We start from the raw sequence: 18,476 nt of genomic DNA, 5'->3' as shown, positions 1-18,476 counted from the left end.
GAATCCCCTGATGCACTTGAACAGATGGGTATATCCAGGGAAAACTTGTACTATTGTTTCTTTATATTGGGATATATGTTGGGCAATTGTTTTGTCAAGTAATTGCATCTAATAACTCCTAGGGAGTGCTAAATGCTAAAAAACTTACCTATGACAACCTGATAATGATTATATCTGACTTGTGATGAAATAGAAATAATGAACCTTATCCTGAGATGTAGACTCTTTCTTCTGTCGAAACATCCTAAGAGCACAGGTTTGATAACAAGAAAGGTGAATTTGGGGATAGATTAGAATAGAATTATAGAAGTTGGAAAGGCATGGATAGTATTCACTTTGATTCTTTTTTTTTTTTTAATTTTTAAAAAGTTTTTATCTATTTTGAGAGAGAGAGAGGGAGAGAAGGAGAACGCAAGCAGGGGAGGGGCAGAGAGAGAGGGAGAAAGAGAATCCCAAGCAGGCTCCACACGGCCAACTCAGAGCCCAACATGGGGCTTGAACCCACAAACCGTGAGATCACGACCTGAGCTGAGATGAAGAGTCAGATGCTTAACCGACTGAGCCATCCAAGCACCCCACCTTGATTCTTTTTCTTAAAAAGTTTTTAAGTTGATGTGCCCACAGCTATCTTCTGTTCAAATTGCCTGGCAGGACTGAAGAGAGGACATAACCCAAAGGGGAGAATGATAGGGAAAACTGAAGGGCGGAGTGGACAGTAGGAGACGTGATCGTTCTCTGAACAATGCAGAATCCCAGTTTCGTAGCTGTGGTTTGGGCACAACCAACTTGAGTTGTCTAAGGTGTTTTGTTTTGTTTTTCTTAAGAGGTGGCTACTTCATTGATCAGTGTGCATTTTTTTCAAAATTCATTCTTCATAGCGAAGATGTCCAGAGTAGTGTTCCAATGTTGCAGTTGCGAAAATGGATTCTCCACTTTCTATTACTGAAGAATGAAATAAGTTCTGGAATTCTGTGTGAAATTGTCTCAGATGGTTTTACAGTCTGAGAAGCATTCTAAAAAGTTAGCTTCAGGGGGCGCCTGGGTGGCGCAGTCGGTTGGGCGTCCGACTTCAACCAGGTCACGATCTTGCGGTCCGTGAGTTCGAGCCCCGCGTCAGGCTCTGGGCTGATGGCTAGGAGCCTGGAGCCTGTTTCCGATTCTGTGTCTCCCTCTCTCTCTGCCCCTCCCCCGTTCATGCTCTGTCTCTCTCTGTCCCAAAAATAAATAAATGTTGAAAAAAAAATGATAAAAAGTTAGCTTCAGGAGAAGAGAACCTGCTATGACAAAAGATGTAGCTGAAGGAAACCTACTATCCAAGAAAGCTATGTCCAGAAAAGTAGTGAGTACAGAGTGAGAATATCTGAGTCAATCTTTTGTTTTTTTCCCCCCTCAATATGTACTTATTTTTGAAAGAGAGCAAGAGAGAGCAGGGGAGGGGCAGAGAGAGAGAGTGCGAGAATCCCAAGGAGGCTCTGATGCTGACAGCACAGATGATGCTGACATGGGGCTCAGTCCCACGAACCACGAGATCATGACCTGAGTTGAAATCATGAGTCAGATAGTCAACCAACTGAGCCACCCAGGCGCCCCTGTCCCCTCAAATTTTTAGGTGCACAATACAGTATTGTTGCACAGCTATCTCTAGAACTTTACATCTTACGTGATTGAAACTCTTCATCCATTGAATAGCAACTTCCTATTTCCTCTTCTGCCAAGCCCCAGGCAAAAACCATTCTGCTCTGTTTCTATGAGTTTGACTATTTTAGATGTTTCATTTAAGTTGAATCATGTGGTATTTGTCCTTCTGTGACTGCTTTACCTCACTTAGCAAGGGCAGGCAGCAGGAGTCAGTCCAACGAAGGGCTCACTGGCTGTTGCAGTGGCCCTAGCTGTTGGTGTGCCCCCCCCCCCCCACGGCTGCACACTCTCCCACCAGGTGTGCACACTGCAATGATGGTTGATGGTGAGGATTAGGCCAGGCGTGCACAGCTGGAGGGGCTGGCTATAGGTGCACATGGTGCTGCAGGCTGGTGAAAAGACAGAGCCTGATCTGGACCCACAAGCAGCTTCAGAGGCCCTGGCCTACCAGCATGTGCCCCCGTGGCTCCATGCTCTGCTGAGGGAGGAGGAGGAGGAGGAGGAGGAGGAGGAGGAGGAGGAGGAGGAGAGTTCTAAAGATTGCAAAGGGACGGGTGGCTGGGTCGCTCAGTCAGTTGAGCGTCTGACTCTTGATTTGGCTCAGGTCATGACTCCAGGCTCAACACTAGGAGCATGGGGCCTGCTTAAGATCCTCACTCCCTCTGTCCCTCCCCCATGAGAGCACATGCATGCGTGCTTTCTCGTTCTTTAAAAAAGTAAATAAAGATTGCAAAGAGACAAACTTTTCTGAACCCCCCTTTTTATTTACCCACTGTGAGACTGTCAACTCACTATTTCAACAAACTGTTTGACGTCCAAGTGATTCTGCAAGATACTCACTCAACAAATGTTTGTAGGATGTAATTTAGTTGAAATACTTTCCATTATAGAGTTCATAAGTCATACGGTTGACCACTGAACAACACAGGGGGATCCTCCTGACCTCAGGAGAAAGCTCTCAGTTTTCCCCCATTGAGGATGATATTAGCTGTGGGCTTTTCATAAATGGCTTTTATGATGTTTATGTTCCTTCTATCCCGACTTTCTCAAGGTTTTTTTTTATTAAGAAAGGATGCTGAATTTTGTCAAATGCTTTTTCTGCATCGATTGACAGGATCTTACGGTTCTTTTCTTTTCTTTTCTTTTCTTTTCTTTTCTTTTCTTTTCTTTTCTCTTCTCTTCTTTTCTTTTCTTTTCTTAATGTGATGTATCACATTGATTGATTTGCGAATGTTGAACCAGCCCTGCAGCCCAGGAATGAACCTCACTTGATCGTGGTGAATAATTCTTTTTATATGCTGTTGAATTCGATTTGCTAGTATCTTGGTGAGAATTTTTGCATTCATATTCATCAGGGATATTGGCCTGTAGTTCTCTTTTTTTGCTGGGTCTCTGTCTGGTTTGGGAATCAAAGTAATGCTGGCTTCATAGAATGAGTCTGGAAGTTTTCCTTCCCTTTCTATTTCTTGGAATAGCTTGAGAAGGATAGGTATTATCTCTGCTTTAAACGTCTGGTAGAACTCCCCTGGGAAGCCATCTGGTCCTGGACTCTTATTTGTTGGGAGATTTTTGATAACCGATTCAATTTCTTCGCTGGTTATGGGTCTGTTCAAGTTTTCTATTTCTTCCTGTTTGAGTTTTGGAAGTGTGTGGGTGCTTAGGAATTTGTCCATTTCTTCCAGGTTGTCCAGTTTGTTGGCATATAATTTTTCATAGTATTCCCTAATAATTGCTTGTATTTCTGAGAGATTTTTTGTAATAATTTCATTTTCATTCATGATTTTATCTATTTGGGTCATCTCCCTTTTCTTTTTGAGAAGCCTGGCTAGAGGTTTATCAATTTTGTTTAGTTTTTCAAAAAACCAACTCTTGGTTTCATTGATCTCCCCTACAGTTTTTTTAGATTCTGTATTGTTTATTTCTGCTCTTGACTTTATTATTTCTCTTCTTCTGCTTTGGGGTGTCTTTGCTCCTCTGCTTCTATTTCCTTTAGGTGTGCTGTTAAATGTTGTATTTGGGAGTTTTCTTGTTTCTTGAGATAGGCCTGGATTGTAATAATATATACAGCTTTTGATGCAAAAGGAAGATCCAGAAAATTATCATTGAATCTACTATGGGTTATTTCTTTTCCCTCTATTTCTGGAAAAACAAGCTTCTTTTATAATCCAAATTCATGTAACATCTTTTTCTGAAACTGAATTAAAATACTCATTTTGTGCTTGAAAAAAAAAGTTTTCCTTTGCACATTATTTTTGTATCCCGCCTTCTCCCTTTTCTTGGATACATTTTTTTTAAGTTTTTTTATTTTGAGAGACAGTGAGCACAAGCAGGGAAGGAGCAGAGAGAGAGGAAGAGAGAGGATCTCAAGCAGGCTCCACACTATCAGCACAGAGCCTGACGCAAGGCTCAGTCCCACAAACCATGAGATCATGACCTGAGCAGAAATCAAGAGTCAGATACTTAACTGGCTGAGCCACTGAGGTGCCCCTCTTGGATACATTTTTATTTTGTTGGAGTTTTTCTCAATCATTTTGGAAATGGTTTCAAGGTTATAAAATGTCTGAATGTTTACATGTTCAAAAATGCCTGTATTTTGACCTCATATTTGAATCCTATTTTGGCATACACTAATAATTTTGAAAATCATTTCCTATTGAACCTTTGAATACCTTACTCCACTGTAGTCTGTCATGTAAAAGCATCGTATATGGGAAGCTTTAAACTGATCTTTATTCTTTATAACTTCCTTTTCCTCTCCAGGATTTTTTACATTTTGTCTTCGTTTTGTTTTGTTTCTTGATGTTCCAAGGTCTCACAAGATTGTGGGAGTGTCGGTCTTTTTACTTTAATCCTTCTTCAAACTTGGTGTGGATCCTTTGCATTTTTCATCAGTTTAGGAATTTTTTCTTTAATTTCCTTTGCTTATTTTTCCATTTAAGTATTTTTTTCTCTCTCCTTGAAACTGCTATCATAAATTCATTGGAACTTCTAGAACTATTGTCCATACCATTTAACTTTGTAGTTTTCATTATTATTACTTCATACTCTATTCTTGGGAAACCTTTGGTTTCCCAATGTCTCCCTGCTAAATAAATTGAAATACAGCTAAATCTAGTTTATTACTCAGCACATTTGTTCATTTAAAAAATGTTTTCGGTCAGAAAAACTAAAAGGCAACTGACAGAATGGGAGAAAATATTTGCAAATGACACGTCAGATAAAGGGTTAGTATCCAAAATCTATAAAGAATTTACCAAACTCAACACCCGAAAAACAAATAATCCAGTGAAGAAATGGGCAAAAGACATGAATAGACTCTTTTCCAAAGAAGACATCCAGATGGCTAACAGACACATGAAAAAATGCTCAACATCACTCATCATCAGGGAAACACAAATCAAAACCACAATGAGATACCACCTCACACCTGTCAGAATGGCTAAAATGAACAACTCAGGCAACAACAGATGTTGGCGAGGATGTGGAGAAAGGAGAACCCTCTTGCACTGTTGGTGGAAATGCAAACTGGTGCTGCCACTCTGGAAAACAATATGGAGGCTCCTCCAAAAGTTAAAAATAGAACTACCCTACGACCAGTAACTGCACTACTAGGTATTTAGCCAAAGGATACAGGAGTGGTGATTTGAAGGAGCACATGCACCTTAATGTTTATAGCAGCACTATCAACAATAGCCAAAAAATGGAAAGAGCCGAAATGTCTATCAACAATGAATGGGTAAAGAAGATGTGGTACATATAATATATGGAATATTACTTGGCAACCGAAAAGAATGAAATCTTGCCATTTGCAACAACGTGGATGCTAAGTGAAATTAGAAAAAGACCAATATGTGATTTTACTCATATATGGAATTTAAGAAACAAAACAGATGAACAAAAGGAAGGGAAGCAAAAATAAGATGAAAACAGAGAGGGAGACAACCATAAAAGACTCTTAAATTCAGAGGACAAACTGAAGGATGCTGAAGGGTGTTGGGTGGGGAGATGGGCTAAATAGGTGGTGGGCATTAAGGAGGACACTTGTTGGCATGGCACTGGGTGTTATATGTAAGTGATGAATCACTAAATTCTATTCCTGAAATCATTATTACACTATATGTTAACTAACCTAGATTTAAATAAAAATAAAACATGCTTTTGGGGCATGTGGGTGTCTCAGTCAGTTAAGTGTCTGATGCTTGGTTTGGGCCCAGGGCATGATGTCACCGTCATGAAATAGAGCCCTGCATCAGGCTCTGTGCTGGGCATGGAACCTGCTTACGATTCTCTCTCCGTCTTCCCTCTGCCCCTCTTCCTGCTTGTGCATGCTCCTGCTCTCGCTCTCTCTCTCTCTTAAAAAAGGGTTTTGTAATCGTATTGTTAATTATCAAGAACTTTTTCTAATAACGTGTTCTTTTTAAATGGCTAAATATATCTTATGATGTTTTACTTATTTTAACCATTTTTGTTTCCTCAAGGTTAACTTCTTCAGGGATTAGTATTCTTATTTTTTTTTTAAGTTTTATTTATTTTGAGAGAGAGAGAGAGCATGCAAGTGGGAGTGGGAGAGAGAATCCCAAGCAGGCTCTGCACTGTCAGGGCAGAACCTGAAACATAGCCCAAACCCATGAACCCTGAGATTATTACCTGAGCCAAAGTTGGACACTTAACCAACTGGGCCACCCAGGCACCCCTAACGTTCTTGTTTTTTTGTTGGTTTTTTTTTTTTTTAAGCTGTACAAAAAATAAATTAACTTTATTAAGTTACTATTTCAGTCCTTAGACATTGATTTGTTTATAAAAATATCAGTTTGAAATACATTATTGAAAGTGAATACACACAATAAATGGAAAACAGGGATGCATGGTGCTGGAGACATATCAACCAACTAATCTTCATGTGTTGCCCACTGTTGTAGACAAAATTTGACACATAATTAGCATTATTGAAAGAGCAGTCAAAGTACCTGGGAGAGGAGTGCAAACTATAAGAAAAATATATTGAAGCTCTGGACCACTCACCAAAAAAATATTCACTGTTTAATCTGGGAGTTAATCTCACTATATATAGCACTGAATAAACTACTACCCATAAGAACAATTTAAAAATAAGAAAAGTGCCAAGGAACCCTCATTAACAGTATTTTTAAGTCTAAGTTTCTACTTTAAATATCTGATGATTACTCGAATATCCTAAGCCAAGAGGCAGGCCCTATGACAATAAGTTATAAATAGTCTGAATTTAATAACTTAAAGGTGATAATGGTTAATATAATACATACTGTGTGAGGAACTCAACTAACCTCTTTCAGGTAAGGTCATAATTAAAAGGCTTAAGTCTACAGTTTCAATTTCTGCTTAAGAGTGATGATATCCCATTATTGTAAATATGCTAATATGCACATTACTTGCATGAATTACACTTGAATGAATTCTGTATACACGTGGTTCCATGTTCCAAATGCAAATTCTCAGCGGTGTAGGCTTAAAATCAAAGCTGGGTTTAACAAATGCTTTCTAACTTCTGAAAGCAAATGATAAAAGCACTGCCTAAAAGTGAATAAACTAAGGTTACAAACAGGTGACCAATCCTTTTTTTCCCTTTATGTGTGATGAACTTCATGAAGCCTTAATTCCGAGGTATATTTGTTTCTGGACCATACAGCTTACGTGATTTTCTTTTTTCTTTTCTTTTCTTTCTTTCTTTCTTTTTTTTTTTTTTTTAAGAATTACATTTTTTTAACTTTATTTTTGATTTTTTAAAATTTACATCCAAATTAGTTACCATATAGTGAAGCAGTGACTTCAGGAGTAGATTCCTTAATGTCCCTTACCCATTTAGCCCATCCCCCCTCCCACAACCCCTCCAGCAACCCTCAGTTCTCCATATTTATGAGTCTCTTCTGTTTGGTCCCCCTCCCTGTTTTTATATTATTTTTGTTTCCCTTCCCTTATGTTCATCTGTTTTGTCTCTTAAAGTACTCATATGAGTGAAGTCATATGATTTTTGTCTTTCTCTGACTAATTTCACTTAGCATAATGCCCTCCAGTTCCATCCACGTAGTTGCAAATGGCAACATTTCATTCTTTTTGATTGCCGAGTAATACTCCATTGTATATATATACCACATTTTCTTTATCCGTTTATTCCATTCATTCCATCCATTCATCTATCCATGGACATTTGGGCTCTTTCCATACTTTGGCTATTGTTGATAGTGCTGCTATAAACATGGGGGTGAATGTGTCCCTTCGAAACAGCATACCTGTATCCCTTGGATAAATGCCTAGTAGTGCAATTGCTGGGTCGTAGGGTAGTTCTATTTTTAGTTTTTTGAAGAACCCCCATACTGTTTTCCAGAGTGGCCGCACCAGCTTGCATTCCCACCAACAATGCAAAAGAGATCCTCTTTCTCCGCATCCTCGCCAACATCTATTGTTGCCTGAGTTGTTAATGTTAGCCATTCTGACTGGTGTAAGGTGGTATCTCATTGTGGTTTTGATTTGTATTTCCCTGATGATGAGCGAGTGATGTTGAGCATTTTTTCATGTGTCGGTTGGCCATCTGGATGTCTTCTTTGGAGAAGTGTCTATTCATGTCTTTTGCCCGCTTCTTCATGGGATTATTTGTTTTTTTGGTATTGAGTTTGAGAAGTTCTTTGTAGATTTTGGATACTAACCCTTTATCTGATATGTCATTTGCAAATATCTTCTCCCATTCTGTTGGTTGCCTTTTAGTTTTGTTGATTGTTTCCTTCACTGTGCAGAAGCTTTTTATTTTGATGAGGTCCCAGACATGCTCCTCTTTCAAAGGCAGCTACCATCTGCTTTACAACTTCATCGAAAAATGATGTGACAAGCTGAGAGTACAGCAGGGAGCGGAATTCAGAAGAAATTGAAAAATCCAAGGTACAAGTTCTTGGGTAGCCAGGAAGACCAGGGCTAAAATGCCAAATAGTCTTCAAATGATTGAAAAGCTTCCCATCAGTATAGGATGCCTTTACCAAATGTGGTTTCACCAAGGTTCCTACTGATGTATAGCGCTCCAACACAGGTGGAAACCCAATTTCCAATTGTGTTTTGCAGTATCCGGTTCTCTTTGATATTACATCTGATTTTTTATGCCAAGGAACAAAATGATTGTAGTCTTTCATTCCTGATACCACATCATACATTTTCTGCATAGAATATCCTATAATTCTCCTCTCTGAATATTCTTTAAAAAAATTTTTTTTAACGTTTATTTATTTTTGCGACAGAGAGAGACAGAGTATGAACGGGGGAGGGTCAGAGAGAGAGGGAGACACAGAATCTGAAACAGGATCCAGGCTCTGAGCAGTCAGCACAGAGCCCGACGGGGGGCTCGAACTCACATACCGCAAGATCGTGACCTGAGCCGAAGTCGGACGCTTAACCGACTGAGCCACCCAGGTGCCCCTCCTCTCTGAATATTCTTTTGTTTATTAATGGTGCAACAATTTTGAAGAAAGTTCTTGCTGGGGCGCCTGGGTGGCTCAGTCGGTTAAGTGTCCGACTTCGGCTCAGGTCATGATCTCGCGGTTGGTGAGTTCAAGCCCCGCGTCGGGCCCTGTGCTGACAGCTCGGAGCCTGGAGCTTGTTTCGGATTCTGTCCCTCTCTCTCTGACCCTCCCCCATTCATGCTCTGTCTCTCTCTGTCTCAAAAATAAACGTTAAAAAAAATTAAAAAAAAAAATTTCTTGCATATATCTCCTTAGGCAAAACTGAGGTATGTAGTGGAAGAGTTCTGCTCATCAGTATACCACAGGAAGCTAAATATCTGACGTTCCAGGTAGGGTCCCTGCGCTGGAGCCAGGGTTCCAGCCGCTGCCGTTGACTTTGGACAGCATCCTGAAACCACCTTTCTCAGGGTCCCCTGACTGGCCCCAGCTTCCATGATCATCTCACTCTCATGTTCTTGTTTCTTAAGTGTGATATTTGTCGTGCCTTGTTGGATTTCCTCAAATGTATTTTGAGTCTTGAAGTTTTGTTCATATCTTTGAGCTTCTAGACACTTTCAAATATTTATAGTATTGAATTCTGGAGTATATTTCCTTACCCACATGAGATTAAGCAATGTATTCTGGTTATAGGACCCTCATTGGAAATGGATGTACAAGGGGAAGGAGGGGTGATATGCAGCCAAAGGACCTTCCACTGTTTAAGTGATTTCTTTCTTGGACTTGGTAGATCCCTGTCTTCTAATGTCTTTTGACTCTGCGTCCCCTTTGGGAGTTAAGTGTGTCAGAACGCCTCACATATATTGGGACACCTGGGTGGCTCAGTTGGTTAAGCATCAGACTTAGACTCAGGTCATGATCTCATAATTTGTGAGTTCAAACCCCGTGTTAGGCGTTAGGCTCTGTGCTGACAGCTAGGAGCCGGGAGCTTATTTTGGATTCTGTGTCTTCCTGTCTCTGCCCCTCCCCTGCATGTGCGCTCGCTTGCTCTCTCTCTCTCTCTCTCTCTCATACACACACACGCGCTCTCTCTCTCAAAAATAAACATTACAAATTTTTTAATTAAAAAAAAAAAAAGAACTCTTGACATATAGAAAGGGGCTCTGCCAAGAGTTGGGATATCTCTACTCTTCTTTAGGAAAGACTAGCTCTGTATATTCTTCTTTTTTACCCTGCCTTCTCCCTACTATCTCTTAATTCTGGCCTTTTCCTGGATTTTCTGTGAAAAGGCACTGAGAGAGTGCTGCTTTCTTCTGCTCATGTAGTAGTAATTTTTGACATGAGATACTCTCTTTCATCATTTGTCAAGATCATGAATTCCAGCCCTTTGAAAATCTGATAGTTTTCAGTTTTGCTGTTAAAATATGACCATCTCTGAAGAAGTAAGAGTTACTGTTTTAGTTGGGATTACCAATGAAAACCTAGATATTTATCAATACTAAAGTGACTGTTTTTGTTTTACTCTTTGCTAATAGGTCAAAATCCACTGAAGATAAAAAAGTATCCAAAAGGTTGAAGATTTAGTGCATGTTTGATGATCAGTTGGAACTTAGTATTTATAAAACCTTTGGATTCCAAGCTTCCAACTGCATTTACACAAGGTACAACAATGGATCTTTTCATAGTTCTGGTGATTTATCTTTCTTGTTTGATTCTTTTTTTTCTCTGGAATCAAAACCATGCCAAAGGGAAGCTACCACCTGGCCCCACTCCTCTGCCAATCGTTGGAAATATTTTGCAGATAAATACTAATAATGTAAGCAAATCCATAAGTAAGGTGAGTATGATTACTTTTCTTCCAACTGTTTGCGGTTACAGCCATATATCTAAATAAAATATGGCCCCAGCCATGTTTGCAGGGGTGCAATTTTGATTGGGATTGTGTTGAATGTGTAGATAGCTTTGGGTAGTATTGACATTTTAACAATATTTATTCTTCCAATCCATGAGCACAGAATGTTTTTCCATTTCTTTGTGTCTTCTTTAATTTCCTTCATAAGCTTTCTATAGTTTTCAGCATACAATTCTTTTACATCTTTGGTTAGGTTGATTCCTGGGTATTTTATGATTCTTGGTGAACTTGTAAATGGGATCAGTTTCTTTATTTGTCTTTGTGTTGCTTCATTATTAGTGTATAAGAATGCAACTGATTTCTGTACGTTAATTTCGTATCCTGCGACTGGTGAATTCATGTATCAGTTCTAGCAGACTTTTGGTGGAGTCTGTCGGGTTTTCCATGTATAATATATCGTCTGCAAAAAGTGAAAGCTTGACTTCATCTTTGCCAATTTTGATGCCTTTGATTTCCTTTTGTTGTCTGATTGCTGATGCTAGGACTTCCAACACTATGTTAAACAACAGCAGTGAGAGTGGATGTCCTTGTCGTGTTCCTGATCTCGGGGGGAAAGCTCTCAGTTTTTCCCCATTGAGGATGATATTAGCTGTGGGCTTTTCATAAATGGCTTTTATGATGTTTAAGTATGTTCCTTCTATCCCGACTTTCTCAAGGGTTTTTATTAAGAAAGGATGCTGAATTTTGTCAAATGCTTTTTCTGCATCGATTGACAGGATCTTACGGTTCTTTTCTTTTCTTTTCTTAATGTGATGTATCACATTGATTGATTTGCGAATGTTGAACCAGCCCTGCAGCCCAGGAACGAATCCCACTTGATCGTGGTGAATAATTCTTTTTATATGCTGTTGAATTCGATTTGCTAGTATCTTGTTGAGAATTTTTGCATTCATATTCATCAGGGATATTGGCCTGTAGTTCTCTTTTTTTGCTGGGTCTCTGTCTGGTTTGGGAATCAAAGTAATGCTGGCTTCATAGAATGAGTCTGGAAGTTTTCCTTCCCTTTCTATTTTTTTGGAACAGCTTGAGAAGGATAGGTATTATCTCTGCTTTAAATGTCTGGTAGAATTCCCCGTCACTCCTCATCAGGGAAATACAAATCAAAAGCACACTGAGATATCACCTCACGCCAGTCAGAGTGGCTACAATGAACAAATCAGGAGACTATAGATTCTGGCGAGGATGTGGAGAAACAGGAACCCTCTTGCACTGCTGGTGGGAATGCAAACTGGTGCAGCCACTCTGGAAAACAGTGTGGAGGTTCCTCAAAAAATTAAAAATAGATCTACCCTGTGACTCAGCAATAGCACTGCTAGGAATTTACGCAAGGGATACAGGAGTGCTGATGCATAGGGGGCACTTGTACCCCAATGTTTATAGCAGCACTTTCAACAATAGCCAAATTATGGAAAGAGCCTAAATGTCCATCAACTGATGAATGGATAAAGAAATTGTGGTTTATATACACAATGGAATACTACTTGGCAATGAGAAAGAATGAAATATGGCCTTTTGTAGCAATGTGGATGGAACTGGAGAGTGTGATGCTAAGTGAAATAAGTCATACAGAGAAAGACAGATACCATATGTTTTCAGTCTTATGTGGATGCTGAGAAAATTAACAGAAGACCATGGGGGAGGGGAAGGAAAAAAAAAAAAGAGAGGGAGAGAGCCAAACCATAAGAGACTCTTAAAAACTGTGAGAATAAACTGAGGGTTGATGGGGGGTGGGAGGGAGGGTAGGGTGGGCGATGGGCATTGAGGAGGGCACCTGTTGGGATGAGCACTGGGTGTTGTATGGAAACCAATTTGACAATAAATTTCATATTAAAAAGAAAAGAAGTGATTTTAAAGAGAAGTGTTCATTGGGTATCCAGCTAGAAGGTTGCCAGAGAGGATGAGATCCATGAGATGATTGTTAAAATTGCCAAAAGAGGGGCGCCTGGGTGGCGCAGTCGGTAAAGCGTCCGACTTCAGCCAGGTCACGATCTCGCGGACCGTGAGTTTGAGCCCCGCGTCAGGCTCTGGGCTGATGGCTCAGAGCCTGGAGCCTGTTTCCGATTCTGTGTCTCCCTCTCTCTCTGCCCCTCCCCCGTTCATGCTCTGTCTCTCTCTGTCCCAAAAATAAATAAACGTTGAAAAAAAAATTTAAAAAAAAATAAATAAAATTGCCAAAAGAAGGAATTCCCTGTCCATGTTGTGAGCAGGTCCCCTTTTTAGTAATTATTCTTTGGTAAACTCTAATGGCAATGAAACTGTTTTCAATTTAAAAAAAAGTTCTGATCTACAGATCACAACACTAAAAATTTCCTAAAAACACACATTTTTTTAAGTCAAGGAAATACGGTCCCAGAATTGTTTCTATTATATTTGCTCGATGAATGTGTGAATAACTACTTTATTCCTAGCTATTTATATAGCAGTACCTCTCTAAATCTTGAAGGGATTGTCTGAAATCTGTCTTTGCTGAGACAGCTAGTTACCAGAGCACAGCTTCTGGAAACCCCTTTCTGTGTTTTGCGCTAAGAGATTGAAAGAGATTATGTCAGCACCCTAGCTCATCTGCTTGTTAACTCACAGCATTGGGCAAGTTTTAAAAATCTCTCTCAGTGTTAATTTCCATTCCTTTGAAATGTGAATAACAGTTCTATTTTGTGCAGCGTCCTTCAATATATCATATATTCAACAAGCTATTGAATATCTACTTTGTTAGATGCTGGGGATTTTGTTTTTTTTTTTTTAAGTTTATTTATTTATTTTTGAGAGAGAGAGAGAGAGAGCATGCAGGGGAGGGGCAGAGGGAGAGAGAGAGAATCCCAAGCAGGGTCCATGCACAAAGTCCGACATGGGGCTTGATCTCATGTACTGTGAGATCATGACTTGAGCCAAAATCAAAAAGTCGGATGCTTAACTGACTGAGCCATCCAGGTGCCCCAGTGCTGGGGATTTTCAATGGTAAATGAAAAAGAAAAAACAGACCCTGGCATTATGGAATTTATAGTCTATAGGGTAGGCATGTTTTGTAAAATAATCACGCAAATAAGTGTGTGATTACAAACCATGTAACAGGGACACAATAGAAACAGGCCATGCAGCTCGGTGGAGCAGGAATGGGAGGAATGTCAGCAAAGCGTTCTCTGAGGAAGTGAAGCTGAAGCTGAGATCTAAAGAATGTTCAAGCATTAACCAGACAAAATGCAGATGGAAATTCATTCCAGGCGGTTTCATTCTGGAGGAGAATTAGTTGTTATTGTCTCTGAAAGAGGACCAATTTGGTAAAAACATGGTGTGGGATATGATTGGAGAAATAGTTGCCAGAAATGCAAGTCTTACAAGGCTTTTAAAACTATTGGTCCTGGGGCACCTGGGTGGCTCAGTCACTTACGCGTCCAACTTCGGCTCAAGCCATCTCGGTTCATGAGTTCGAGCCCTGCGTCAGGCTCTGTGCCGACAGCTCAGAGCCTGGAGCCTGCTTCGGATTCTGTGTCTCCCTCTCTCTCTGCCCCTCCCCTGCTTGTGCTCTATCTCTCTCTCTTTCTCGCTCTCTCAAAAATAAACATTAAAAAAAAAGAATATTGGTCTTTAGCACAAGAGCAATGCGATGCCATTAACGTGCTTAAAGGACTCTCATGTTAACATTTGCCTTGTGAAAAGAGCACTCTGGTTACTTTATGGAGAATTAATTGTAAGGTAGCAGGAGGACTCAAACCTTGGACAAGTTGAAGGAGTAATTTAGTATACCAAAGAAGCTGCCATGGGGGCGCCTGGGTGGCGCAGTCGGTTAAGCGTCCGACTTCAGCCAGGTCACGATCTTGCGGTTCGTGAGTTCGAGCCCCGCGTCAGGCTCTGGGCTGATGGCTCAGAGCCTGGAGCCTGTTTCCGATTCTGTGTCTCCCTCTCTCTCTGCCCCTCCCCCGTTCATGCTCTGTCTCTCTCTCTGTCCCAAAAATAAATAAACGTTGAAAAAAAAATTAAAAAAAAAAAAGAAGCTGCCATGACAGAAAGACCCCAATAACACAATGGCTTCAGGAAGATAAGAGCTTATTTCTATCTCACATCATGAGATCGAGGTGAGTGCTGCTGGGCTGCCTCTCTTCCTTGCGGTCATCTAGAGAACCAGTTTTTCTTTGTCTTCTAGTTGACCATCCTGGGCACCTAGGCTATTGTTCTCATGTGCATGGAGGCAGTGAGGTTGTTCCCATGCTGTCCTTTCAGTCCCCGGGTAGGGGGAGAAATGGAGGGCATGCAATTACCATTTATACAAAAGCGTAGGATTTGCACACATCATTTCTGCTAATATCAGTTCACGAAAACTTAGTCACATGGCCACACAGGGAAGCTGGGAAATGTCTGCGACCATGTTGCCATGTCCTTATGTATTTAGAGGTCTCTAGTGCTAAAAAGACGTAGAGAGTGGATAATGAGGGATGATTGGTAGTCTACACATGGGACAAGATGGAGGAGCCTCCCTTAAGCAGGACAAGAAACACATTATTGTAACTATAGGAAGAAAGAAATTTGGTGCAGCTGTAGGTTTGGCAGACAAAAGTTAATAAAAGAATATGAATAAATTCCATAATATAATATCTGTCACATAGTAGGAGCTGAATAAAGGTTAACTATTGATGACGATAATAATAATAGCAATGTGTCTAATAATATAATTACCACTTAATGTGATTAAGTTACTAGTTCTAGAAGTTGAGATCTTTTATATTAGGTGAATGAGTATAAAATATCTCTTGAGTAAAGAGATTTATCTACATTTTTAGTTTTGAAATTCTCACTACTCCTGTACCTTATATTGCTTTCCCAGCTAGCAGAGAGTTATGGCCCTGTGTTCACTGTGTACTTTGGCATCAAGCCCACTGTGGTGATATACGGATATGAAGCAGTAAAGGAAGCTCTAATTGATCAGAGTGGGGTGTTTTCTGGCAGAGGCCCTTTCCCAGTGCTGGACAAATCCATCCAGGGATTAGGTATGTCTCCATTTGGGGAACATATGTGGGTTTGTAAGTTGCAAAGACTTATAAACTAAGGGATTGAGAAATTGTAAGTATTTAGAGAAGCCTATGAAAATATCATAATTCCAACATTTTTTTCCATAAAGGATCATTAATCCATATTTTAGATTCGGAAAGTGACAAGGTGTCTCCATGAAACATAAAATGCAATGAAAGCAAATCACCTAACCATTAATGTGCTATAAATTTGTGTTCATTTGAAAATATGGCCAGTTAGGATAATGTTCATTTCAGTTAAGATAATAAGAGACAGAAAAAGAAGGAAGGAAAATGACTCAATTATCCTAGCCACCAAACATTTTGCTTTTTGGCCTGAGTCATGGTTGCCAAGAGACTAGTTTAGGAAACTTGAATAGTGTGCATGGAACCAGCATAGGTTTGAAATATTCCCAGTCTTGACTTCAATCTTTTATTCTTCAAAAAAAAAGGCGTAAGAAATATTTGAATCCAATAGAATACAATCCTTATATATACACAGATAAGCTCTGGAAAGAGGATTATAGAAAAACACATAGTGAGTACACATGGATTGAGAGTGATATTAGAAAAAGCTTTTTAAATCCAAATTGGTCATAGGATCCTCCTCATATGTTATCTCTATATGAAGAGGCCCTAGAACAGTACCTGGCACATAGTTCACTTGGTTCTCAGGTGGCTGAACCAAATGGAACTGAGTTGTTGCTAGGGGCCAACAATAAGAAAGAAAGAAAGAAAGAAAGAAAGAAAGAAAAAGAAAGAAAGAAAGAAAGAAAGAAAGAAAGAAAGAAAGGAAGGAAGGAAGAGAAAGAAAGAAAGAAAGAAAAGAAAGAGGGAGGGAGGGAGGGAGGGAGGAAGAGAAATTTAAAAAGGTTTTTATATTAAGTACTTGAACTGTCTTCCATTTGTTTCTGGAGCTGGCCTTAAACTGTCCAGTCCTCTGGTGGGTCACTGGGTTCCTGTAAAAAGAGATAAGGCCTGAATGGAGTCACTTCCTCCTCTACACTATTCTTTAAAATCTCTATGGACAAGTATCCTACGAGAATTGTTTTTTCTCCTGATATTGTGTTGGCTTCCAGAAGTCTGATATTGACCTTCCTTGGTGTTAAAACCATATTTCATGGCAGAGACGTTACACACAGAAGGGAAATGTTAAAATGAGGAGGGCAGAGGCTGTGTCTCTTATCAGAGGAATAGATTTTCATGAACTTCCTTCCAGTGCACAAGTGCTCTCTCTCCTTCTCTTGAGAATTGACTCTTTTTGTTGCCTCTCCTACAATTCACTTACAACATACAAAAATCAGCCCTGAAAATTTCACCTACAACTTGGAGTCACCATGATGTATTAGCTGTGTGGTCCACAGAGCTAGCATTTTGCCTCCATGATCACCAGTAAAATGGAGACAAAACACTTGGTTCACAGAGTTATTCTGAGGTTAAAGGAGCTAATAGATGGAGAAGAAGAGTTAAGTAACATGTAAAACCCAGAGTCTTGACAGATACGAGGCTGGGCTAACAGAAAGCAGGTTAAGCAGGGCTCATTGGAATTCTTATGGCTGGCACCACACCATAGTTACATTCCTGCTTAAGTATCATTATCATTTGCTGAGATAAAGACTCAGCTAGAATTGATGGCAATGGAGGTCATTCTCTCTCTCTTTTTTAAGGAGGCCTTTTTTTTTTTTTTTCAACACAGGGCTTGAACTCATGACTTTGAGATCAAGACCTGAGCTGAGATTAAGAGTTGGACCCTTAACCTACTAAACTACCCAGGCATCCCTCCCTTTTTTTTTTTTTTTTTTTTTTTCTGATAGGAATTGTTTTCAGCAACGGAGAGCAGTGGAAGCAAGTCCGGCGTTTCTCCCTCATGGTTTTGCGGAATATGGGCATGGGGAAGAAGAGTATTGAAGACAGAATTCAAGAGGAGGCCTTGTATCTGGTGGAAGCATTAAAAAAAACCAATGGTGTGTATTTCTTTACGTATTTAACAGTAATAGTTTGGGAGGACTATATGCTCTTTCAAATAGACTACAGAGAAATCTGATGGCTCAAGCACCAAAGAAGTTTACTTTTTGCTCACATGACAGTAGTGAAGTGAAGGGGTTGGCACAATAGCCTTTTCAGGTTGACAGGAGCCTTGATATCTTCAACACATGGCATCTAGTATCACCCAGGATTCATCTCTCTGCAGGGTAGCAGAAGGAGCAAAGAACAAAGAAAAGAGCAAATAATGTTTTCAGTAGGCTGGGTATGACAATGGCAGACATTCCATGGGCTTTACCTCAGTCTCAGGACCATACCAGCTCTAAGACGCAGTGTGAGATGTGGTTCTCTGTGTGCACAGAAAAGCAAGGAGAACGAGGATTTGGATAATGAGCTAGTAGTTTTGGCCACAATAACTTGAAAAATGAAGTAATTTCTCTAGTAACTTATTGAGAACATTGCAAACATTTCATAGTGTATATATGTCAAGTCATTATGCTGTGCACCTTAAACTTACACAGTGCT

The 18,476-nt window shown here is 39.9% G+C and overlaps 1 protein-coding gene and 1 long non-coding RNA gene across 6 annotated transcripts in view; one reads left to right on the top strand and one right to left on the bottom strand.

Moving 5' to 3' along the window:
• The window catches only part of LOC123576853 (cytochrome P450 2C21), a 48,121-nt gene that overhangs the window by 7,126 nt on the left and 22,519 nt on the right, over nt 1-18,476 (top strand). For all 3 annotated transcript variants that reach the window (XR_006701608.1, XM_045438286.1, XM_045438285.1), the window contains 3 exons: nt 10,592-10,893; nt 15,785-15,947; nt 17,783-17,932. Coding sequence is in view for 2 of the 3 variants with exons in the window: in XM_045438286.1 (XP_045294242.1) it covers nt 10,651-10,893; nt 15,785-15,947; nt 17,783-17,932 (556 nt within the window). In the remaining variant the exon portion in view is untranslated. The remainder of the gene's footprint in view (nt 1-10,591; nt 10,894-15,784; nt 15,948-17,782; nt 17,933-18,476) is intronic.
• Nucleotides 16,386-18,476, bottom strand: part of LOC123576855 — a 28,111-nt gene continuing 26,020 nt past the window's right edge. For all 3 annotated transcript variants that reach the window (XR_006701611.1, XR_006701610.1, XR_006701609.1), the window contains 2 exons: nt 18,049-18,153; nt 16,386-16,927 (listed from right to left, as the gene is read on the bottom strand). This is a non-coding gene — a long non-coding RNA (uncharacterized LOC123576855). The remainder of the gene's footprint in view (nt 16,928-18,048; nt 18,154-18,476) is intronic.

Source organism: Leopardus geoffroyi, chromosome D2 (assembly GCF_018350155.1).
Source record: "Leopardus geoffroyi isolate Oge1 chromosome D2, O.geoffroyi_Oge1_pat1.0, whole genome shotgun sequence".
In the NCBI taxonomy this organism is placed as follows: domain Eukaryota; kingdom Metazoa; phylum Chordata; class Mammalia; order Carnivora; family Felidae; genus Leopardus; species Leopardus geoffroyi.
Note: the sequence above shows the minus strand (reverse complement) of the source record. Positions and strands in the feature narration are given on the sequence as shown.